Source organism: Hippoglossus stenolepis, chromosome 11 (genome assembly GCF_022539355.2).
Source record: "Hippoglossus stenolepis isolate QCI-W04-F060 chromosome 11, HSTE1.2, whole genome shotgun sequence".
NCBI lineage: Eukaryota > Metazoa > Chordata > Actinopteri > Pleuronectiformes > Pleuronectidae > Hippoglossus > Hippoglossus stenolepis.
In genome coordinates this window covers 3,345,495-3,370,568 of record NC_061493.1, presented here as the reverse complement: position 1 = coordinate 3,370,568, position 25,074 = coordinate 3,345,495, and the positions used below count along the sequence as shown (strand labels likewise).

Genomic DNA, 25,074 nt, shown 5'->3' with positions numbered 1-25,074 from the left:
CTCGCATGAATTGGCCTTTATTCTGTGATGTGAGTTTGTGAGGTGAGACACATCAGGTCCTCTTTAGGGTTGCTGTTCAGTATCTTGCCCAAGAACACTTTAGCACATGGAATAGGGGAAACTGGGATCGATCTTCCAAAATGTCTGGTTGGGGGACTGTTTGGTCTGTTCAAGTCTGTCCATAGTTTAGAATGAGCCACTCACAGTGATGAAAAAGGTCAATCTTGTGCATTGATACAGCTTGAAACATGCAACTAAACTGGCTGAGATGCAAGGATAAAAACAGTTTGGTGCCCAACAAGTTGTTATCACCAGAACACATTCTGACAGAGACCATAACAGTGAGCAAGCTAATCGCTAAGAAGCTGAACCTTCATTTCGAGGGAGAATTTGGGAAATAGCCTTGATGCCGCTGCAGAGCTGCTATATCCAGACAAAATAGAATTATACAAAGTTTCTCCAGTTTGTCTCAAACAACCAACAATTCTTATTGCCAATATGTTATAGTAAAAAATAATAATAATAAAGGGAGAACACAGGACACAAATTTCTATTTTTTTCTCTCTGGATTGATATGAAACAACAGGCACAACAAATATAACCCAATTTGCCATTTTTCTGCATTAGATCACTGCTGAGTTTGATATGAAGGAGGAATTACTGTAGCACTGCATCACGACCAAGGGTGTGGATTAGTTTAGTTGTTTTGTCTAAAACCAACAACGAGTATCATTGTCATCACAACCACCTGACATCAGACGGCTCACTGAAGAGAAGCAGTTCCACCCGTCACATCAGAGAAACTTTATGTGCTCAATAATTTAGTGTTTCCCAGAACAATGTTATATGATTGTACTGAATAATATTTGAGCTGTGTGTTTTTGGCTGAGATGGCAAAGATTCAAAGAAAATTAAAAAGTGAAAAGCCTTCAAGCCCTCTGAGATGCACGTTATAGTCATGCACTGAAAAAGGAGCCAATAAACACCCTTGACCACTGAAGAGTCATTTGACATGGGAACTATTGTCAGTAGTTATTTCACACTGAAGACAAGAGCCAGATGTTAGTAGGTGTTTGTGGGTTTTTGTTTATCTAGTGTGATAGAGGCTTTAGAGTGTTCCAGTCCACTCCTCGACTGCTCTTTCCATTGAAAGCTGCACTCACCATGGTTCTCTCATCGTTTTGGCATTAAGCATGTATGCAGTTTATTAATACTTTGAGTGTGGTGGATAATAATAAACCTTTTGTCTAATACCTTCCCCGAACCCACTACTCCCCGCTGCATAAAGTCAGACCCTACAAACAGTGTTTGAGGCTGGTCACACTGCCAGTGGCACTTTGAGCCTGAGGGCAGCCAAGGAGATAAAGGCTCACTTTAACTACAATTTAAACTGAGTCATGCAGCGACATTATCAAGAAAAACACAGACACAAAAGGTTTTATAAAACACTCATGACACTGAATATTTCTAATAATATATTTCTAATATTGCAGCTTTAGCCACAAAGGCGTTCCTATGAACCAGCATGTAAGCAGAGCCAAACATGTCAAGCCATGTGCTTCCTATTTGGATCTGTTCATTGGAACATTTTCAGCAGCAGGATGGGGCAGAGCAGATTGGACAGGCAGCTGCTTGTGTCATCTGTCAGTGTTTTAGGGCGGATTAGAGGTGAAATGCTACAGCTGACAGTTCCCCTGGCTGCCTGGACACCACACAGATACCAGGCCCTTTAATGGATGTAAACCCCATGCCAGCAAATGGAGACGTGAGTATGTGGTACTATCTGCTTTATTCAATAATAATATCACTTATTAAAATGGAGTTAGTTAAAATTAGGGATGAGAAAATAGAACAGGACGTTCCAGAATTGGTGCTCCAGCTGCATAGTGAGACAAAAAAAAACATTTGACCATCTACAGGAGTCGTTCTCAATATAGCTGTGAGTGAAGGGTTTATATTTGAACTTAAACACACACCATGCAACTCATTTTTACTTTAAAATAGCAGCTTCAAAATGTGTGGAGGACAAGGTTTAGATTCCCAGAATCAGGCAGAGCAAGTTCAAGAGTAATGTTGAATTGTCAGTTAAAAGACTAGGGAGTAGTTTTAAAACTTAAGATTGTTGTTATCTCTTTATGTCTTGTGAAAAAACTCAATAAAACATGGGCTATAAGTGTTTATGTCCAATACTCAACAAGGAAACTTTTGAAATATGAACAATTCTGAACAGATTTTGAACCCAGTTGTTTCTTTGTAATGTTATGTGACGTGCTCAGCAGCAAACAGCATCCACACTAAGTAATGGCCACATTAACATGTCTGACATACAGCTCCATTTACGCCTGGAAATAAAATGTCAACAAAAACTGTAATTTACATAACAGAATAGTAAGTAATTAACTGGAAACAGGCTGCAATGCTCTCAAAAGCTTATAAAGACAATTTGTCTGTGTGTGTGTGTGTGTGTGTGTGTGTGTGTGTGTGTGTGTGTGTGTGTGTGTGTGTGTGTGTGTGTGTGTGTGTGTGTGTGTGTGTGTGTGTTCTGTGAGGTTATTGAGGATATTTAAATGATGTTTTTCTCAGACACTCACACAAGGTAGAGTTCAGCATCTCTCTCGTTAAGCTTTTCTGTTATACTCTGAAAGGTTGTGTTATGTGTGTATTACTAAAAGCACATTCAGAGTAAATTGTTTAACATGGTGTGTCTCTTCTGTACTTTTCTTTCAGGGAATCATATGGTACTTCCCTCTGATGCCTGCAGATGTCAGCAACAGTACAGAAATCGAACTGTACTGTAACAGTTTGTAGTGGATGAGATGCTGTTGCAGTTGCACGACAGATTGATCAAATAGAGCCGTCTTATTGGATGTTAAAAATATATACTCAGGGTTGTTACACAAAAAAGAAATGAGTTTCAAAAAATGTTCCACAAGTTTTCCATGTTGTTTTATCCTTTTTCCATAACATAGTCAGGCCTATATTGCAATCATAGGGCACAATAATGAGCCTCTATGTGATAATGTAACATTTGAACATTTTTGCATCTTCAGCTGACCGACTAATATAACGAAGGCCACAAGAGCAATTCTCTGAAAATAAGTAATTCAAGAAACTAATTTCTAGAAATAGGCAAGTAACTAAGTTACCTGCAAGTCACCTCCCAGTCAGTCAGACAGTCTGACTCTACTTCTGCCTTTAATTGAAATTTAAACTGTAAGTTTACTGTTTATTCTTTGATTTATTTAGGCTGTGTTTCTATAACCTTGTCCTCACAGTGGTTGGAATTCAGCCCTGAGACTAATTTGTTATTTGACTATATAAATATAATTGCCTTAACCTGGCTCCTATTGACTTTTAACTCATGTTCAGTCACAGCTCTGTGAGATTAGTTGACGTATCCCTGGATCATTTCATCATGTTCATTTCCAAATTATTTTAAAGTGGATCTTATTTAACACTAGTGATTCATCAAATGATTCCTTAAATTTCCATCTGTCCACACATTGATGAGGGCCTAAACATGCTTGAAAACTATAAGGCGAAGACTTTAAAAAGCTTCTCAATTTTATCACAAACGTGTCCTAAGATATTAATCTGTCTAATCTTAACATTTGGATGATTTAAAATAGTTTTTTGGATGAAACTGATTTATTAAATGTCAATTTCAAGACTTAAAGAATGCTTCTCTAGGGTTCCTGACTGAATCCCACAGGAAGTCATCAATTTAAAATACCTGTTGTAAATAATAGGGTCATGTACTTCTAACTTCCAGCAGAGGGCAGTGTGTGTATGATTGTGTGTGTGTGTGTGTGTGTGTGTGTGTGTGTGTGTGTGTGTGTGTGTGTGTGTGTGTGTGTGTGTGTGTGTGTGTGTGTGTGTGTGTGTGTGTGTGTGTGTGTGTGTGTGTGTGTGTGTGTGTGCTCTGAGGCCTGTTTAATACCAGGTTTTGGTGTCCTTCCCTAAAGAAAGTAATATTCTTTCAGTCAGCACTATATGATTTCTGATACTGTCAGTATCTTGGTCTTTTTCAGTCATTTCAGTTGTCACTATTTGAAGCATCTTGTTCTCCACTTACAAAACTCCTCTTACACACAACACTTTAAGTGCTGTTTGCTCTAACTATGTCATTATTTTATTTAATTTATGACTTCATTCAGAATCAGAATCAGAATCAGAATTCTTTTTATTGTCAAGTATATTTGCACATACAGGAAATTGCCTTGGTGTGGTTGGTGCCTTTGGACATAAAAACAACAATCGGACATAAAACAACAATATATACAGAAAAAACAATAGGTTATGTTATGGGCACGTGCGGTGCTAAGGTGCAGATGCATTCATATTTGATCTGTTCATGTTTAGGATATTTAGAACAAGTGTGCAATAATACTAATACCTAGATATGAATATTTAAACAATTTATCATATCGAAAAATAGTTGTTAAAGTGATGTAGTCTGAGTGTCATCTGTTCATTCAAACAAGAAGTCAAAAATGAAAACAGAAACATGGGTTTTGTCATCATCAAAACAGGAAAATAACTTTCTATTTAAAAGTCAGACCCCCCACCCCAAAAATTATTATTATTATTAAGCACTGTGCAAATGAACAGGAAATGACAGGAATGCACAGAGCAATTAAGCATCAGACATTTGATCGGACAATGATATGAAGCACTAAAACAGAGATCACCTGAGGAACTTTTTGCTCCACTGTTAAATTACACAAAGTAATCACACGCATATTTCCCCAAAATATCAACATTTTTTAAGTGGAATTAATTTTCTATAAACTCCGGAGAAAGGGACAGAACATGGTGGACCACGCCTCGGCTGGCGGTTTGTCAGTAAAGACCACTTCCACAGAAACCCTACACCATCTGAAAGAAAGAAAAGAAATGTGTTCAGTGCTGACACAGCTCATGGGACAACGAAGTGTTGAACATGAAGTTATGAAAATACATTAAATATAAAATGACGTGTGTGAAGGTAAGTTTTTCTTTAAAAGGTCATACACTCATACACAAGGATCAGAGAGAGAACGTGAGAAGAGACAGTGACTGTGTGTGTGTGTGTGTGTGTCACCATTCACTGATTGACAGGGACAGACTGTGGCAGCAGCTGAGTCTCAGCTTGGATACAGCCCAAAGGTCACTGCTATTAATACACACCAACACGGATACAGACACACACATACAGATACACACACATCTAATAACTAATCATACATGAATGTTGACACTTTTAATGTACGACTTTCCTTTAATGTCATCAGTGCCACTGATGCTCAGCTCACTCGGCCTCCATCTCTGCTGTGAATTAAGATTAAATGAAGCAGAAGGCCTGTGATACACTTATTAACACCAAGGAACCAGTGTCACTGGAGTAATGTGACAACTTAGAGGTCCTGGAGACATATGACAGGGCGAGAACAGAAATAGTATTTTCATCTCTGTGTGTGTGTGTGTGTGTGTGTGAAAGAGAGAGAGGGAGGGTGTCAGTGATGTGGAGCAAAGAAGCTACTGTTACCGGGTTGAACGGGGGAAGATTTTTCTGAAGCTACAAGTGTTGGACATCTTTCAAATTATATTCCACACAATGATGGAAATGTCATGTTTGCAGAAACGACCCAGGCTGATAACGCTAGCTGCACAAGAGGAAAGCAGGAAGGAGACACTTAGGAACCTGGTGCACAAGGTCAGAAAAGACTGATGTTTGAATCGCCTCTCTGCTGCTGAAAGGAAACCGAAGGCGGGCGTAGTTATGAGGATGGCATGGTTGAAGACATCATGAGCTGGATGATAAAGTGTAGTAAACACTGAGTCAGCAGAAGTGCCTTGAAGATTGAGGAGTTTCATGGTTGGCATCCACAGTGTGCACGTACACATGTATTTCAGTCTGTGGAATGCTGCAGGACACCTGTCATTACATTCATGTTGCTGAACACAGCTCCACTCATGGCAGCTCGCTGAGTCACACCACAGGACCGCAGTTGATTTCACTACGCAAGCAGCTGAGAAATGCTACAGGATCTGGATTCATCTTCCAAATCAGAAGCAATGTACCAATGGATCTTATCAGCAATCTTTGAAAAATAGTGTGTTTGGTCAATTCCAACCAGACGTCTGGGATTATTCCAATCTGCAGCAGTGATCAACATTTACAAGTGTGTTACATACATTCTAGTCGGGATTACAGCCTTATCACATGACACTGTGCATGCGGTTACGTCTGAGGTGGAGAATCCACACAAACACACTGCTGCGTTCAGAGGCCGGCGGCCGCTGATTTTCTTGATTTAAGGTCAGAGTTTGGTTGAGGGCAGAGATGTTCCTGAACACGGTGCTGGTGGTCCTGACGGACCTGACGGCCGGGCTCCTTGGTAACACCGTGTTCCGGCGGCACTTCCACCTGCTGCTGTCTGCGGTGGTGATGTTCGGCCCTGCACTGAGCCTCTGGGTCTCCCAGCACAGTGTCTTTGCCAAGAGGAGCCACTTTCTCTACAGGTGAGAACGCGTCCTGTGTACTCTCTGCTCACGTGTCCAGTCTGGACCAATGGCATCATTGTGTCACTGGGTTTCATCCGCCTGCATGTTTGTGTCACTGTTCTAAGAAAACCTACCAAAATAAAATGACCTTTGGCATTTGGAAGACATGGCAGAGTTTTCACCGTCTAATCTGTTTGACATTGAGGCCTGATGTATAGCCCCTGTTTAACATTAGACAATAACTGTAGAATAATCTCAACCACATCATGTATATTAAAAGATCCAGTCTCTACTGTGGGTTTGCTCCTACTCCTGACGCATCAACTGTGTCTCAGTTCCATACTACATGTCTTAAATCACCATCTCTGTATCGTAGCCATTTCATTCCAGTGTCTATTGAATTTGGAATTTGGGAGAAATATCATTAGTAGCTTTAAAAATAGAACAAAATTGTTCATTTTATTTCAACACCAACCAGTAAATCAAGTAAAATCTGAGAAACTGATCATCCTACTCCTCTTAATTTTTTTCCAGAGCTTTATACCTTTTTACTAATACTGTTTTAGCTGTTAGTATCCTAAAGTATACCAGAAATTAATCTGCTTATATGACATGAGACAAACACAGATGGATGTCTTCAGTAAGGCTGTAACTTTATTTTCCACACAATGTTTGTTAGAGAAGCTTTTCTTTGGCCACTTGGAGGCAGCAGAACAAAGTGTACAGTTGCATAGTTTCAAAGTGAATAGTCAAACAGCAACATATATTTTATTATTATGATTATACACAACATAATATTATGATAAATGTTGTAATGACCTCATCCTCCTGAGAAATAAAGACCTGACTCTTCAGCTGCAAAATGCTACACAACTGTACATCCACCAGCTGGTCTGGTCATGTCAAGTCAAAATGTATTCTGAATGATTAAGGGGTAGACATGTGAAATGACCCTGCCCTCCTTTATATAAAGGACACAAATTTGTCAATTGATTTGGCTGTGATGTTTAAGTACTGTGACAAAATATAATTTATAATTCTCCTTATCTTTCACCCATCAACTCTACTTCTAAAAACCTTCTTCTCTTCCTGTCCTCTTCCTCTCCCTTCTCTACAGGGTGTTCCTGCGCTCGGGCTGGGGCTGGACCTGCATCTTTGTGGGTTCCTTCGTCTTCCTCCTCTCCTTCTCCATCCGTCGCTCCCTTGGCCTCTCCATCCGTCACCTCTCCAGGCTCGGGGTGGCTGGTGGCCTGTGGATCATTTTCTGCAAACTCCTGAACCATCTGGAGAACGCCACAGGAAGCTGCTATGAACCTTTACTCAGCGGCCCAGAGGTGACCAGCGGCCAGCCTCTGTTGGTGTTAAGAGAGGGGGAGAGCAGGTTTGAGTGCCTCAGAGCTGGGCTGCTGTGGAGGGGATATGAGGTTTCAGAGGACGTCTTCCTCCTCTGTCTGTGCTGCCTGCTGCTGGCAGAGGAGACGTCCGTGTTCGGTCCTTATCTGAGTTTGGGAGGGATCTCAGATGCTCCACTGAGGATCCTCTTCCTCTTCTGTGTTCTCTTGCTGGGGCTCTGGATCTTTCTGCTTCTCTGTCTCTTAGCTTACTTTCCCCAGTTCCCCACCCAGCTGCTGGGGGGCGCTCTAGGCTGTCTGAGCTGGAGGGGACTGTATCAGGGTTGGTATCGCCAGGGGCCCAGCTGGTACTGTCCCGGGAGGCCTGGACAGGGACTGCTCAACACCAAGACTGGGGGTACTGAAGCTGAGGACGCACAACTGAGCAATGATCACTGTGATTAACTGAGAGAAAATCAAAGATCTTGAAACAGACTCAAAAATCTGCACAAAGATGAATTAAACACATAGATAAGGGTGATTGTTTGGAGACTGAAACCTGTACCTTTGTGTCTGTTATCCTCAAATAATAATCATCAAATGGACTGAGTGGACTTTCAAAATTGTATGCGCTTCTTTTTTTTCTTTCTACTATATGCCATTTCAGCTAATACATGTTTTGTGACGTGAGTCAATGAGTCAGTCGATGAGAGCGGAGTGAAGGGTGTGAGGAATGGATGTCTCATGTTACATACCGCCCAGGACCTCAAGGTGTGGGCATCTTACTTATTTGTCCATTTGCGTTCACCATTGTCCCAAGACCCGCCGCTCCTCTGCTGAGTGTCTCTGAAAGTAAACATGGGTCACAAGCAGACCCAGAGGGACTTACCGGTCGGCTGTGTGGGATTTTAGGCTGCCATCTTTGCACCTGGCCAGGAAACACAAGTGAAAATTGTCCTCTTGGCTAACTCTGGCATATTTACAGTGTTGTTATTGTATGCACTGTCACCGAAAAATAAACTTAATAAATACATTTAGTGGCATCTATGTTGTGAGTACCACTTGACTCTGCCTCCTGTCAAAGCATGTAGGAGAAGCTACATTAGCCTTTTTAATGTCAATACTTAGAACACACTTGAGGGCCAGTGTTTGTTTGGTCCGTTCTTTGAGACATGCAGTGCACCAGACCACCTGCTGCCTATGTAGATACAAAGGGCTCGATCTTAGCCAATAAGGCTTTAATAATTCTTATATGCAGATAATATACAAATAAAAACACCTTATTCCTCCACACCACATTTTATGAAGGACTGAGGACAACTTGTAGGTGTGGATCACTGTCTTTGCGGGTGGGACACAGTGTTAATGTGGAGGTCTACAGACAGTTCCTTGGATTCTGAGAGCTGCAGTGTGAATTGTGGAACCTTATGTACACGTCAGCCTTTCTGACCACCAGATCTCAATCTGCCACACCAAAGTGTCTGAATACTTTTGGCACTTTTGCCCATTTAAAGTCAAACCTACAAGATTAGAATAGCACCCAGGAAAGTGCCCAAGAATCACTTCAATGCAATCAAGCTGCACGCTCATATACAGTATATCAGTCTCCTATATAAGCCTGTTTTTTCATCTACAATCAATTTATTATTCCCTGAAAAATTTGTGAAAATGTCAAAAAAAAATCTCTTCCCTGACCCATGTTTGGTAGTTTGTGTAATGCTGCTAAATAACAGACAAACTCCTTGGCAGAGGTAATAAAATGTAATAGGTCTGCATAATGTGAATATACTGAATAAATACAGTTCACCTCAAGAGAAACACATTAGTCTTTACTTCTCTAAAAAAGTAGACACAAAACCATTGCCTCCTTTCTTTTTTTTTTTTTCATAGAATGTCTTCACAAAGAAAACATACAAAACATCTGCTACAGCAAATCAACTGTCTACCTCACAAAATCATGACACAGTTTCACAGCGCTTAGACGATTTGGGAGGTTGTACCATTCATCTGTTACACAGAAAAGAAAGTTCCTTGTCTGGAAAAACAGTCATAAATTACACTTCGGTTTGATACCTGTTTGGTAAACTCAATATCAACATGTGTCAATGTTTTCCACAACTTGACCCAGATAATGTAAAAAAAATTCACAAGCCCAGGACAGTTCCTTCATTAAAAATAAACAAAACAAGACAGACTGATACATTTAAAAATATATTGTAGTTCATGGCAAATGACAATAAAGGCATAGTTTTCATTTACTACCTAAAGAGCTTGGGCCATATTCACTGAGCAAAGTTAACATCTGCTGGTGAGACCATTTCAACATGGATCCACAAACAATCAGTGACAAGTTGCATTTATTCCTCTGTGACATAATCTGCTTTCAAACATGCACTAAACTCTGTATAATCTCCTGATATTTTCAGGAGGGGCTGCATGTGTGAACACAAATGTCCCAGCCAGAGGCACCGGACAATCTCTGGAGTTTTTCCTGCCAGGCCCCTAGTAAAACCTTTAAGTGGGTGGGTGCCTTGATGAAACACTTTATAAAAACACAAAGGACGCAAAGCATGGTTAAAAACAAAAATAGAATTATCTCAGGATGAAAAAGTGATTTCATACATGTAGAAGATGCCAATTTCGTGATACAGGCCAAGGTTTATGACCTGTAACAAAACATGTTTCTGTTGATGCGAGTTCATGTGTGAAAGCAGCTAGATTTACACAGCGTTCAGTTTACCTTACTGCAGCTACTATGGCAGTCCACAGCAGAGAGGGCAATGCCAGCACTTCATCCTTACACTAATAAATTCATACTGAATGGTGTGGACCACAGTAACCTCTCTGATTATTGAGCCACCTTCTCTATATTACCAACATGGTAAACATTAAAATCTAGTGAAGGTTTATGCACTTTGAGGATCTGAAGAGGTACATGTAAATCTAAAGTGGCCTTTATAAGGCGTCAGTGTAGCATTAGATCAAGACTATAGGGGAGTAGAAAAAGAAAAGTATTCAAGGGTTTGGGAGAATCCGAGGAGAAAATAAAGAAGTTATCAAGGAAGGAAGGTGATGGTGGAGTCAACAGAGTCCAGTGTTTCCCAGTGACAGTCTATCATGGCGTCGTACAGCTCCTCGCTCCGCTGCATGAAGTCTTTGTTCCACTGGTCCACGTCACAGGCAGAGGTGGGGTCTGTAAAATATCCACATGATTCAAACACATCCTCAATGTTTGTTGTCAAAATCAAAAGACAAATACTGTAAATCGTTGGCAGGAGCTAATGAGCCCAATCTCTTTGGCTTTTTATAATTACAATTCATTAAATACATAAATGTAACAGCTGTATCACATTGTCCTAAACCATATAAAGTGAAATAATGAAATCATGTATAGGTTTTAATATGCACATTTTAGTGGCATAAGACCAGATCTGTCTGGTGGAAGGAAACAGGGTCTCACCTTCTGCATTATCGTCCTCTAAATCCTCAGTCTCCTCATGGCTCTGCAGGGGACACATGAAACCCTGACAGTTATAATAAACACTGACATGCTGAAGGAAAAGAAACTTGGCACAAATAAGACATGAGCATTAAGAACAACATTTATAGATGTTGTAGTACAGCCATTTAAATTAATAAAAATATATTTTATAATGTAATTCAGTATTTTCACAGTAACAATACAACTGTTGGCTTTCTGTAATAATCTGAAAAGTAGCTTGTTTTATTTCAAAATATGTAAAGTGTTGAATATATGCTGTATAACCTGATTTCTGGTTTTGCTGTGTGTATGTGTGCATTTATCATTTTTCTAAACTAGTAACACCAAGAGACAAACTGGATGGAAACACAATCAGAACTGATATCCAGTAAAGATATAAGACCATATATGCCTGTTTGCCTTCTTACTGAACACAAAAAGACAATTTAACCTTAGCATTGTTTGAAAAAACGAACACCAAAAACAGGGTTTTTGAGGAGCTGACACAATTGCCAACACAAACGTTCTCATCGCTCAGCCTGTGACGGAGATATAACCATGAAATGTTAAACATGTGGCTTTCATTGTAAGTCGCTGCCGTTTCCCTAAACATTCTAAACAAACCGACAAATCAGGCAAAATAATGACATCGTAGAGCTTCCCTCACCTCTACAGCTCCTGAAGGGTCTGTGGACACGGGTGGCATCCCCGTGGGAGGAGGTGGCATCATTTGTCCTGGTGGAGGGTATCCATAGGGCCCATAGTTGTAGTTGTAGCCACTGTTGTATCCACTGTTATAGCCACTGTTGTTATAGCCACTGTACTGATCGTAGCCCCCCCACTGAGGGTAGTAACCCCCCTGACCCCCACCGCTTTGGCTGCCGTAGTAATTGGACTGAGACTGGTTGTAGTTGCTGTGGTAATTTTGGCCCTGGCCCCCGTGGTAGCTGCTCATCTTTTGGCTGTAAAATAAGAAATTCAATTCAAGTGTCAAATATTTCAAGGGAATGTGAGAAGAAGTTGATATCACTTCATCACATCACACTGTGCACAGGCAAAAGGAAGTATTCACCTCCCTTCACCTTATGTACTCTTAAATGTGCCATAGATTTCAAATAATATCGACACTCAATGATATATAAGGAAAAATGAGACATGATTGATGATTGGAGCTGAATAGACTGGACATTGTTTCGAAAGCCACTCCCTTGCATATGCAAGCATGTATCAATTCACACTGTCAGGTCAGGACATAAACTTAACTATGAAGTCCAAGAAACTCTGCAGACGTCGGTGAAAAAATTAAGCTAAAAAAAATTAATCTTTATGTTTTCACAAGATCGTGGTAGTCTCTGCAGAGATGGTAGAACCTGCTGGAAAGACAACCATCTCAGCAGCACTCCATCGGGTCTTTATGACAAATAGCATTTAAATGATTTTCTGGTTTGATAAACAGAACAGAACAGAGCTCCAAACACGATGTCTGATGAACACCAGGCACTGCCTAAAGGCAGATGAAGCATGCTGGTAGTAGCATGTTGTAAGGTGAACAGAATGAAAGAAGCAAAATACAGAAATCCTTCAATATACCCTGCTCCAGAAGGCACACGACCTGAGACTGAAGCAACAAAAGCACCCAGCCTAAACAATGCTAGAGTGACTACAGGACAAGCCTCCGACTGTCCTTGAGTGTAAAGAAATGAAATAGCAGTTGATAGACACTGGAGGATCTGCTATGCAAAGCTTCAATAGAGTTGCCCAAGAAGTTTTGGAGGCGTCACTGCTACCAAAGTAACCGCCTCTATAAAAAGTACCAAATCAAAGGTCTGAATACTTTTATCAATATTTCAGTTTTTTTTGCAAACATTTCTAAAAGCATGTTTGAACTTTGTCAAAGTGCATTATTGGGTGAAAGAGGCAATTTTTCCCATTTGCGGCTAAATCTAGATCATTGTGTAAAAAGTGTGTCAATACTTTCTGGAGCCACTGAATGTATGACATTAGCATATTTTTTTGGTAAAGAATGTCTGGCTGTGATGGTATTAATGATCTCTCAAAAAATATTTGCTACGTTTCCTTATGTTTCTTTGTCAGCAACTTACCTCTTTGCCACAGCAATACTGAGTCTGAGCGGCTTTCCACCGAGCATTGTTCCCTGGCACTCCTCAATCGCCTTCTTCTGCTCGGTCTCCTCCCCGAACTTGACGAAACCGTAACCTCTGCAAGTCAAACAACAATTACACCTCCGTTCCACACCAACACACACTACATGATTGGCATCAAATAGCCACTTATAATGAGAAACAGAATATAATGGGTATTATTATGGTAGAACTGAAACTTGTTGTTTTACTTTTAACATGAGGTAGCATCACTTGAATTGTGAGTTGCTCTTGCTTAGCCTATATGGGGAAAACAATAGTTTTAGCATAAGACCGCAAGAAAACATATCTTCAGCCTTTTTTGAGATTGATGCAGATGTTCTAGTGGTCAACGTCCACAGCACTGCCATCCAAATAATCACGACACTAATAAAACCAGGAAACACTTCATATTATTGCATATTTCTTACAAAAAATATTCACAACACAATATTATATTCAACAACAACTATTAAACAAAAAATATCATCTAATCTTATACAATACTTTTAACATTGCTAACCAGTCCACTCCAGTGGGCTAACATACCTGGAGTATCCGTACTGGTCGGTGACGACTTTGGCTCCTTTGCAGGAAGGATACTTCTTAAAAACTTGGTGTAGCTGGAAGTCGTCCACCTCAGAGGCCAAGTCGCCTACAAACACTGAAAACTCTGGCCTGATAGGAGGAAAAAAGTTTATTTTTAAAAAATATTATTTTTATAAAACATATATATATCTTTACCTCAAATTTAGACTCATTAATATCTGTTATCAAAAGTGTGTATTGTAGGAATGTCAATCAGATCTTACCCTGCCTCTGGCCGTTTCCCGTAGGTGGCATAGTTTAGCTTAAACTTCCGGGGCTGCACATGGGGAGAGAAGACAAATGCACTGAGCAGAGCTCAAACTCCAAAGACGTGTACTATAGCACTGATATTGCTGAAAATAGAGAATGGAGTTATTATGGTTGTTGTTATTTGGGTTTACATACCTCCACCACCCAGACCAGCCTTTAGCCCATTCCTCAGTTAGTTCCTACCAGAGACTCTATTCACCAGCTTCAAACAAAGTACATTCATGTACAAGCAGCCTTTTAGCCACCTTCAGCAGCAGGTACAGGCCGGTGGACAGGGGAGTCCAGTAGCTTGGCCCAGCTCAGAGGGCCAACATCATTTCAAATTCAGCAGCAAGCAACTAAAGCTCACAACGTTACACGTCACTTTAGATTTAGAAACGGTTATTTTTGTTTTATATTACCAGGCGCTGATGGAGATTTTTAGTCACCGCAGCAAATCAATAGTAAAAACTCAAAAGTGTCTGTAACTGGTACAGCACAATATAAAAATAAATGAAAAAAAAGAAACAGATGGCAAATGGAATAGATCTGGTTCACTTATAGTTGATATATTAAACATTCAATCCTGTCGAGATTCTGTGGTAAAAAAGTAGGACCAAGACTAGTTGAGCTCCACTATCCACAGTCAGATCAACAATAAAAAATTTGTTTTATAACATAAGTATAATACTGGAAAAAAAGAAAGGTAATATTGAATCGTCAATAAAATTTATATATTTGTGTAGAAACAATATTTATGTAATGCAGTATAGATCCATCAGATATGATTTATAATTTTTGCAATTACACCATAGAACTTACCGGATTTGATCCTGGAACCAGTTTTCCATTAAGTCTTTGAACGCAGCGGTCAACACTTGCCTCATCTGCCAGCTCCACAAAGCAGTATCCTGCAGAACCACTGCACAGGAAGATAGAAATGTCAAAGGCCCCGTACACACCTGGCATTAACATTTGGTTTTTGTGATCCAATCACAAGAGGACAGCTTTCAATACAGGTGTGAACACACTCAGATCAGAGTGCGATCCAATCGCTCCACACCACATTCGGAGGTGGTCTGGGCCACGTGTCCACATTCTTTTAGCAGTGTGAACGCAAATGCGTCCTGGGCCATATAAGAAGGACCTCCTCCTCAACTGACATCCTCTGAGTTTCGAATCAAACATATTTTTTTCTGTTCTCGTTGACCACCACAGAATGATTGATACTTTCATTAAATTGGTGAAATCTTTCCTCACAGCTGTGCGAGACTCACTCATCTCTCTACCTCTCTTTCGCTCACTCGTGTCATCACAGACACACAGAGACATCAGACACATCTGTAAACTCAGACTGGTTCGAAACAACATTGTTCGGTCTCAACGAACACGAATGAAGTTTGGGTTAATTTGCACGTAGAGCGGGGAAGTGAGATCAGATCACAGATGGTCACAGGCGACATTTTAATGTCCGGTGTGGACACATGTAAATGTTGGCCACATGTGATCTCTCAGGATGGATGTATTGAAACCTGAAATGTGACCTTGTGCCGTGGACAGAACTATGTACCAGATATACAGCTTGGTCACTAAATGGTTTTAGGTCAGTTGGCTAGTCTTATATCAACAGTAAGCTGCTTACAGTAGGCCAACACTTTCCAGTTTCCCACCTCTGCTAAACAATTCTCTGAGAGTTAAAATACCAGCACATCTAATAACGCAATCATTGTGTGTGTTCAAGTCTTTTACACGGACACTGATGTAAAGCATGAGGTGCTCTGTATAACCTACCCTGTTATCCTGTGAGTAATGATCTTGACTCCAAATGGCGACTCTCCCATGGCACTAAAGGCCTGCTTGATGAAGTTCTCATCCATGTATGGGTCCAACTAAACACACATGCAAACACATGTTACACATTAAATCTTAGCCAATGTTGATAATAGTACATGAGTATGTATAACATAACTTTATAATAAAAAATAAAATAACTTAAACAATGACAAAACTGGGTCAGATTGTTAATGGTCTTTTCTAGGACTTGTTGCTACATATTTTAGTTACAGGTAAAATACTTATTATAGCAGGGTCGTATTATTATTATGCTCGTACTTATTATTTGCCGTGACAAGTGTTACAGTAACAGTGTCAAATATTGCAGCATCAAAGGCCAATAAATTTGGCCAAAGTTTCAAATAATGAGGTGATGTCAAATCTTCACTGTCTACATTATATGGCCAACCACTCTAAACACATTTTGTTCTCACAAAAACATTTATTTGTGTATTATGAGCACCCATTGCACTACACCATACAAATAACAGAGAGTACAGGTTTTGGTGACAGCAGAATAACATTTTATTTGCACCATTAGCTTTAATATTTCATTACAGCAGATGATTTCTGGTTCAACTATTGAGTGCATTTTCCAAACATAACTATTATCAGGGTCATATATAGAAGATGTTATAAATGTTTGAGATTGAAAGACAAAATCCACAATTGTGCTTGACAATAAGCAGGTGAGGACATAAAGTTTACTGGACAGAGACGTCTTGCTGTTGTCCGTGTCAGGTCCACTCTCATATTATGTTGTGTCACTTTTAGTTCTTTATTACTTAGTTTAATCTTTTTTTCTTTTAGAGCATCAACACCTGGAAGAGGATGAGGCAGTGCTCGAAATCACTGGCTTCCGGGGGTTTTGGCCAATCAAGTGTAAAGGGGCTTAAGCCATCATTGCCTGTTTGAGTCAGAGGCTCAACTGAGGCTCTGCATGACAGCTGCAGCGGTTTGAGGAAAATGTGTCTCTAGAGGAATCTTTGAATGAAAAACATGAAACTGGAAATAACCATAAGCTATTTTCTCTTAGCTCAAACACAAACCGCCACCAGACTCGAACAGAAACATTTCTTAAAGAAACGATCCTGGACCAAAGTCCTGTCAAACTAATATACTGTATACCTTTGTATACGCAGTAATCCTTATGAATGTATTATTAATAATACACTGGGCTGCAGTTACACATGTAAAACGTGAACTTTTCAGATTAGCTCAACTCAAGGTGTTTAGCTAAAGCCTCCTACAAGGTGAAGAGTTTCAAGGGGAACAAATGAGTGTTTGGTGACAAATGTGACCACACAATATCAAAATTGTGTGTTGGTAAACATTTAAACATAGCGTAGTCTAACCTATCTCGACTGGTGTCAAGTATCCAGGCTAACTTTGTGTAACCGCGCTAGCATCCAGCGCGCGTGGCTAAGCTAACGTCCCCGCACTGACTGAAACAGACTTCAAACTTACGTCCCCCATCCACAGGCTCGTCTGTCTGTTGAACATCTTCACGTCTGGAGCCGCGGTGGTAATGTAGAGGAGCTAGTTGGTGTTCGAAGGAGGAAAACAAAGGCGTTTGTTTACAACCTTAAAAGTTGTATTCACGTTGAGCCAAACACACGAGTTCACGGTTCCTCTTCCGGCTCAAACTAATACTTCCGGTAGGGAGCTCTGCAGGGATCCCCCCCCCTTTCAAATTAAAAGTCTTCAAAGTCTGTATAGAGAAATTGTACAAAAGATACTATTGTTGGATTTGTTGTTTCTAATTTGTTGGATAAATATTAAGACATTCAATTTCTATCTCACCTATAAAATCACAAGATTTGTCCTGTGATCGCTGCATTCAGAGCACATCCAGGAGTTAACCCACAAAAACTGTACCTGCAAACTTGACAACCTTCTACCATGACACGTGGCTTTGAATACATCACACTGATGGCACCACTAAAACATACAGGCATTTATTTCGTTACATTACATCATGTCAGCTTTATTCACAGTCATTTTCCAGTCAATGCAAATAAGCAACACACAAAAAAAAAGGGTTTCTGCTGCTAAAATACAGTGGACTATTATGTCATCTGTCTGCTTAGCCATATGGAGACATAATAATGGAGAGCTGTTACCTGGTCTACTTAGTCTTTATTAGTAATTTTGTTGTCAATAAAACCACAATATTTATAGTCCAGAGAGGTAACCACCACTGTATAAACTGCTGACTCCACTGTTTTTATTATAATAATTAATAACTGGTGCTTCTACCGTTAATAACATTACATATATACCCATTAATATCTCACTTTCTATTTACAAGCCCCCCCACCCCCCACCCCTTCTCTCCCGTTTTCCATCCAACTCTCCTCTCTCCTCCATTTCTCTCCTCTCACCCCAAGTGGTCGAGGCAGATGGCCGTCCAATCTGAGTCTGATTCTGCCAGAGGTTTCTTCCAGTTAATGAGGGAATTTGTTCTCTCCACAGTCATCAAGTGCTTCCTTGTTCTAGGAGCTGTTTGGGTTTCACTATAATATTAAGGTCTTGACCTTACTGTGTGAAGTGCCTTGAGATTATGTGTGTTGTATACAAATCACATTTCATTGAATTGTAGGATTTGGCTTCCATAGTAGAGATTTGCAGTAATAGGAAACAAGAGCAACTAAATAATTTATTCCCAGATAAAATAGACTGTATCTATATGGTGCTTGTCCAGTCTTCCCACATCTCTTCCACTCATCAGATTATCACCTTTATTTCCACCTGTAGAATATTCATCAACATACTTTCTTATTTACTTACTGATTACTACAGAAGTAAATCTTAAGTTGCACCAGCACATAGGTGATGTTTATTTCCTACATTATTCTGCTGTCTATTAGGGGACTGGAGCTAGTATATGTAGGTGTCTGAAGACCACAAAAGGAATTTATTACACAGACACATTCAGCATACTCCATAGCCAATATAATGATGAGCATATACCCATTCAACTATTTCTATTGACTTTGCATGCATTCAAGCTGCATCTAGATTTATGTAGTCAAGTAATAAGAGTTTTTGTTTGAGTTAATAAACCTTGATGTTCCAATAAAATGTCAGGATGGATTTATCTTATTTGTGTAAACTAATTGCTGAATCACATTGGTCTCGTCTATGTGCATTTATTAACTGCATTCATAAAACCCTGGGATATGTGCCAATTTTCATTCAAGTTGAATGTTGAAGTGAGGTCCACGTTCAAAGTTTGTTTGCAGAGCACGTGAAGGAGGACCTAGGTGCAGACACGGGCAGGCAGGATTGGCTCAGAAGGCAGGGCGGCAAAACTGCTCTAGAGGGTGGCAGTGATGTTGCAGGCATGTGTGCAGCTGTGTGCTCAAACACCAACTCCTACACTACATAGTAACATTTGCTTCCAGTGTTCTGACAGGATTCTGAGGAAATAATAATAAGTCAGAAAAAAATGCACTTGGATCTCATGATTTGATTGACTGTATTTTTTTCATTATTCATACTGTTTGGTTCACAATTCATCTGAAAATAATTGGTATTGTGCGACTTTCTTATATATATTTTCTTAACCAAATTCTTCTGTGAAAGTTCAGACTTTCATTTGATTTGCTATAGGTTTACAGTATCTGTGAGACAGAAGGGTGAGGCGAGGGTGAGGATGACAGACGCACACTGACACACCTATCTCGGTAAGGACCAAGGAAGAACACAGGATGAAGTTTTGAGGATTAGGTGGAGAGATGGAGGTTTAAAACGGGGAAAGAAAAATGGTGACTAATATGAAGACGTGTTAAAGGGTGAGGCATGGGTGTGAGGGGGTGACGAGGTGAGATGGAGCACAGTGGAACCCCAATTGATGGAATCAGATTCCGGAAGTTCCTGCAGGACTTGATCTTGGTTTTCATTTGGCCTGGATGGTGACTCGTCGGTGGGGAAGACAGGGATTGGGGCTCCAGATGGGGAGGCAACAGTGGGGGACAGGAAGGGGGACAGGAAGGGGGAGGACGGTGCGTTCGGAGATGACGTCAGGGTGCTGTAGGAAGGTGGGATTACTGGTGTCTGCCTCTGAAGCAGCTGCATAATGGTCCTGATGTCGGCTGACATACAAGACTCCAGCCTGGAAAACACACATCCAAACACACAGAAGTAGATGAGTTTATAAAGATACTATTTGTTAACCAGCTGAAATACTTAACTGCAGATGTGATTTATCCAAACCTTTGTGCCAGAGTTTAAGCTGTTATAACTATTGATATCACTGTATTTAGCTTGAAATCTGACATGCATGTAAAGTCACCACTGTTACTGATAAAGAGCATAGTTAAGCCTGAAGACCCACCTGGTTATCTGTCGCTGCAGAGCATCTAACCTTTTCTCCAGCTCCACTCTCTGCCTCCCAGAGATGATGGCGGTAGGAGGAGGAGGAGGAGGAGGAGGAGGGCTGGAGGGACAGTGGGAGGGGGAGGAGGGCAGGTAAAGGAGCTGGTGAGGGGGAGGCTGAGGAGGCGGTGAGGGGAGGCTGTGGGAGCAGGGCACTTCCTGGTACATGTGTTCCTCTCGACTCTCCGAGCTCAAGAACGTGAAGATGCTGGACACTCCTGGAAACGCGTCAGTCTCTCTGCACCTGGTGGTGACGCACGTCTGAGCAGGACTGGTCCCATCTAACTCCTCCACTTCATCCTCACTGGAGAACACGGAGCCATATCTACAGAAGCAGTCAGAAGTTGTTTTGTAAGGTGGATTAGTGTAAAACAAGAGCTGATCTATGTTTCATGTATCTCACAGTGTATGTTTATGATCATGGCCGTCACACTGCTCCAAGTTACTGAGTTGTCTTCCACATCCGAAGGCAGATTTCTGTCTCTTTGCTGAGATGGTGACACCTGACAGATACAAACACTCATTGTTAGTTCACAACCGGAAGAAATCTGCAACATTTAGAGAAGCGTAACTTTATCAAGGACAAAATCTTCAGACACGGGGTGCTGGATGAGAGGTGGCACCTGCAGGACCATCCTTTGCCTTTAGACCAGCACCAATTCTCTTCAAATTCTAATTTAAAAATCTAATAACAAAGCAGTTATTTTACAACAACACTTTCATGTTGAACAAAAATGTTTAGCACTATTAACTAAAATAATATCCTTCATTAGTCCCACTATTGGCACATTTTACATAATACAGCAGCAAGGGGGTTGTAAAAAATACACCCATCAGCAAAAATGAATAAATAAGCTACGATATAATATAAACAAAATATATGAATTGTAAACAGAATATATTCAGTGAGAGCATAATTCTAATCTTTTTCATCTTTATAATTTTCTTTGAAAATAAAAATGCCATGTAACATCAACAACTCATATGCATATAATATAGTGTACTGTATTATCATTTTATATCTGTGATTGATATCGGCATTTGGAACTTTCCATACAATAAGTGATTATGGTGATACATTTGAAATATGGGTCACGTCACCAAGATATGCTGCTTTAAAATGTATTTCCTTTTTTGGGCAATTAAACAGAGCTGACCTCATTATCATCATCAACCATTTTCTTTGTTACATTGTTTCCTAGTTATTTTACTTGTTTCATTTTTCTGGTTTAAACAAAGTCACATTTTAGTGCCTCCACTGCTCTGTAAAGAAATTACAGACTGCTTTGCTCAGACAGAAAAATAACTGTAGCCACTCATTCTTCCCTGCCATGAGGGGACGTGAGTGATTAATCATTTCTGGGATTCCGTCCACCCTGACTGCAGTGCATCTCCACAGGTGCTATCTGTCCTCATGAGCTGTTTAGTGCTAGTGAAGTGTTACCTGAGTGTTTCCTCTGTGGCCGACTGAAGCCCTCACAGTCTGAGTCGTCTCCACTCAGAAGACCCACAGCTTCATTAAACACCTGCACACAGAGAGGAAAGGGAAACAGGAGGATTCATTTACAAGTGATTTATTCCATCCATTCATTACATTACATTCAGATTTTTGTTTAGGAAAACCATTTACGAAAGTGGCAATAAAAGCTGGACAGTGAGAGAGTATTTTTGATTACTCCATTGAGTTGTATTTATTAAAATGTATTGTTGGATGTTGTGATAGCTCCACAAACCCCTCCCTAACATTTGCATCAGCTATAAACACTTTAACCCTCTGACGTTGAAAGAAAACAGGTCGTCTCTTTGAGCATAACCCGGCTCCAGGTAGAGATACAGTGGGTTTACATCAGTTATTTCTTTTACAAGTTTCACATCACAATTAATTCATGAAAATAAAATATAAGTGCCTTCAATATTTTAAATAGTTTAGTTTTTCACAAGTAACATATACTTTAAATTCTTCATTTTATATACTGACATCAAAATTCAAGTTACTTTTGAATTTTTATTATTTCAGACATCTCAATTTGAATAATTTCCAGAGTTTCCACCTGGTCAAGGGAGCTGTAAAATATGTAACATACGTCTCTGAGATTGAAGGTGATCTCCAAGTTGGACCAGAAATATTCACAAAACTCAGGATACATGTCCATGACCTGAAAACACACAGAACAGGAAATTTACACGTCATTAGTAATAGACACCAAATGTCACAAAGGGAGGATTTAGCCAGTGTTAGTATGGTGATCTAATAAAGACATATATATATGTTACCTCCAACATATCCTCTCTATTTATCTTGTGCAGGTCACAGTAGGTCAGAGCTCTGACATCAGCACTGGATTTTCCTGGCAAAGCATCCACATTGATGGACTCCCCAAAGATATCATTCTTACCTGGAGGAGGAGAAATCATGGTTATGACATGAAATGTTCTTTAATTGATAAATAGGAGGCACAATGACTCTACTCCTGTCTTAATTGGGCCATTGAATGGAGCTACTGGCACATACCCGACTCATACTAGCACCTACCCAGTATAGCCACCACCACGTCTCCTTTGACGATCTCTATTGACCCTCTGGAAATGAAGTACAGATCTGAGATCAGGTCGCCAGCATGGACCAGGGTGTCACCAGGAGGAGCGTGGGTGGTCTTAAACCTCATGGCCAGGGCCCTCAGACAGCCCTTAGTGGATCCTATGCACCAATACAAACACAACAGGTTGGCAATTTACTGATTTTCTACTACACTATGCAGTATTTTCAGTATATTGTGTGTGGCAAAACTGCAACCTCAAAATGCTGTTTGCAACTACTCATAATTCAATCACTTATTCAGATCAGTATGTTTACATGTACACAACATTTTTGTTATCAGGTCCAGTCTTTTTGGGAGCACCTGGAAGTTGCTCAAACCCTTCATATATGTATACATCTATCTACAATGTCAGCATCCTGATTCTGTACATTTCAAAACATGTTGCTGTTTTCTGTATAGAAGATATGGATCACATTTCATTCCGTCCATCCCTCCTCTGTTGCACTTCCTGAGGTTTCTTCCATTTTTCTTTCTTGTGCAATCAAGGCTCTGTGGTCTGAGGGCCTCGTAATGCAAGACAGATTGTAAAACCCCACATGCAATATTTGTTAAATGTGATATTGGCTGATAGACTTGACGATATCGCTGATGAATCATCACTGATGTATTAACATGTAAACAGCATTTTGAGGTTGTATCTGGTGGAGAGAAAGCAATTACTTGCAACTATTTTGATCAATAATGTGCATAAGTGTTTGTATGTAAAATCCAATTCTGAAGGGTAAGTACGATTTTTTGGGAATAAAAAATCACAATATAAGTGACTAAAAAACGGCATAATACTTGATCAAAGTTGTATTCAATGTACAGTCCACGAGTTTTCATGTGTGATTAACACTATATGAGTGTTACCTTTGAAAGCGTTGCAGTTCTGCAGCAGTGACCTGTTGAGGTGGAGACAAATATCTGCCTGGAGACACTCTGGGAACCCTTTTAATACCTGGAGCAGTTTTTTAGAGATGGAGGACACAAAGAGAGGACAGAGTGGGATAACCACATGGAAGAAGATGAAGCACACAGGCCTGTGGACGGTGAACACACACACACACACACTGTGTGTTTGCAGTCTACAGCTGAAACAACATAGTGAGACTTTTTTTCATGGTAACTAGCTGGTGAAAATATTTACAATAAAATGTATTCTTTCAGGCTTTTTTCAAGAATCAAAGTGACCTTGACCTTTGACAACCAAATTCTATTCAAGAGTCCAAATTAATGTTTGTGCCACATGTAATTTCTGATATATTGAGTTCAAAACAACGCATGGCTATGTGACCTTGACCTTTTGACCTTCAACCAACAAAAGGTAATCAGTTCATCTTTGAGTCTAAGTGAATATTTGTATCAAATTTGAAGACATTCTTCCAAGATGATCTCAAGATAACATGTTCAAGAAAAACCTCAATGCACTCTTGCGATATTGTGTTCATGAGAATGGGATGGATGGACGGATGGACAGACTGGCGGATGGACGGACAGCCACTGGCTGTCGCCGGCGTGGAGGCATAATTATAATCATGTCTATGTATTTCTGTTGATACTGAGAACACCTGACAGAGTTGTAGGTCAATGAACACTCACAGCATTCATATCAATTCCATTAGTGTAAGACCAGGCATGTTGAAAGTACTCCTCCAGCCGCTGCCTTAGAGGGTTAGGGATCTGGTGGAAACGGATGAACTCTCGAACCCTCATCATCTGGGCATGGTAGCGCGCCGTACCAGAGTAAAGCCGCTGGATAATGGCTGACACGTTACCAAAAATACTGGCGTACATCAGAGCTGCGGAAGAGACAGAGAGTTTATATAATTTAAACAAGGAGTTTAGTCATCTAGAACCGTGGCTCCCAAACTAGGGGTTGGAACCCTCCAAAAGACATTGAGAAGGGGGGTAATATGATTTACAGGAATTTCCAGCTTAAACTGGCCAGCCTGTTAGACTGGTGTTAGTGTGTGTGCATTTGCAAAAAAAAACTTTAAACTTGG

The 25,074-nt window shown here is 40.2% G+C and overlaps 3 protein-coding genes and 1 long non-coding RNA gene across 4 annotated transcripts in view; 2 read left to right on the top strand and 2 right to left on the bottom strand.

The window, feature by feature from the left end:
• The first annotated feature begins 1,300 nt into the window (after positions 1-1,300).
• Positions 1,301-3,358, top strand: LOC118117981. Its single transcript, XR_004697851.2, has 2 exons — positions 1,301-1,765; positions 2,728-3,358. It is a non-coding gene; the product is annotated as an uncharacterized LOC118117981 (long non-coding RNA).
• A 2,129-nt stretch (positions 3,359-5,487) lies between these two features.
• fitm1l (fat storage inducing transmembrane protein 1, like) lies at positions 5,488-8,850 on the top strand. The gene is made up of 2 exons (XM_035169448.2): positions 5,488-6,504; positions 7,604-8,850. The coding sequence occupies exons 1-2, from the start codon at positions 6,326-6,328 to the stop codon at positions 8,280-8,282; spliced, it is 858 nt and encodes a 285-aa protein (XP_035025339.2). The 5' UTR covers positions 5,488-6,325; the 3' UTR covers positions 8,283-8,850.
• A 713-nt stretch (positions 8,851-9,563) lies between these two features.
• trnau1apb (tRNA selenocysteine 1 associated protein 1b) lies at positions 9,564-17,776 on the bottom strand. Its single transcript, XM_035169447.2, has 9 exons — positions 17,577-17,776; positions 16,068-16,165; positions 15,099-15,198; positions 14,252-14,304; positions 13,989-14,117; positions 13,401-13,517; positions 11,966-12,260; positions 11,278-11,320; positions 9,564-11,010 (listed from the first exon to the last, which is right to left on the bottom strand). The coding sequence occupies exons 1-9, from the start codon at positions 17,610-17,612 to the stop codon at positions 10,874-10,876; spliced, it is 1,008 nt and encodes a 335-aa protein (XP_035025338.1). The 5' UTR covers positions 17,613-17,776; the 3' UTR covers positions 9,564-10,873.
• Positions 17,777-18,467: 691 nt separating this feature from the next.
• Positions 18,468-25,074, bottom strand: part of LOC118117217 (potassium voltage-gated channel subfamily H member 6) — a 40,443-nt gene continuing 33,836 nt past the window's right edge. Inside the window, exons 13-21 of the mRNA XM_035169277.2 lie at positions 24,671-24,870; positions 23,942-24,029; positions 23,023-23,187; positions 22,764-22,885; positions 22,574-22,645; positions 21,934-22,015; positions 20,893-20,992; positions 20,449-20,814; positions 18,468-20,226 (exon numbers count right to left, since the gene is read on the bottom strand). Coding sequence (XP_035025168.2) covers positions 19,884-20,226; positions 20,449-20,814; positions 20,893-20,992; positions 21,934-22,015; positions 22,574-22,645; positions 22,764-22,885; positions 23,023-23,187; positions 23,942-24,029; positions 24,671-24,870 — 1,538 coding nt within the window. The 3' untranslated portion in view covers positions 18,468-19,883. The remainder of the gene's footprint in view (positions 20,227-20,448; positions 20,815-20,892; positions 20,993-21,933; positions 22,016-22,573; positions 22,646-22,763; positions 22,886-23,022; positions 23,188-23,941; positions 24,030-24,670; positions 24,871-25,074) is intronic.

What these genes read in the sequence shown, in the direction of transcription:
- trnau1apb (XM_035169447.2), bottom strand. Translation starts at nt 17,612, where the DNA reads ATGTTCAACAGACAGACGAGCCTGTGGATGGGGGAC. An exon ending in GGGAAACGGCCAGAGGCAGG is followed by an intron (nt 14,118 to 14,251) that starts GTAAGATCTGAT and finishes TCCTCCTATCAG; the next exon opens with GCCAGAGTTTTCAGTGTTTG. An exon ending in ACCCTTCAGGAGCTGTAGAG is followed by an intron (nt 11,321 to 11,965) that starts GTGAGGGAAGCT and finishes TGTCCCCTGCAG; the next exon opens with AGCCATGAGGAGACTGAGGA.
- fitm1l (XM_035169448.2), top strand. Translation starts at nt 6,326, where the DNA reads ATGTTCCTGAACACGGTGCTGGTGGTCCTGACGGACCTGACGGCCGGG. An exon ending in AGGAGCCACTTTCTCTACAG is followed by an intron (nt 6,505 to 7,603) that starts GTGAGAACGCGT and finishes CCTTCTCTACAG; the next exon opens with GGTGTTCCTGCGCTCGGGCT.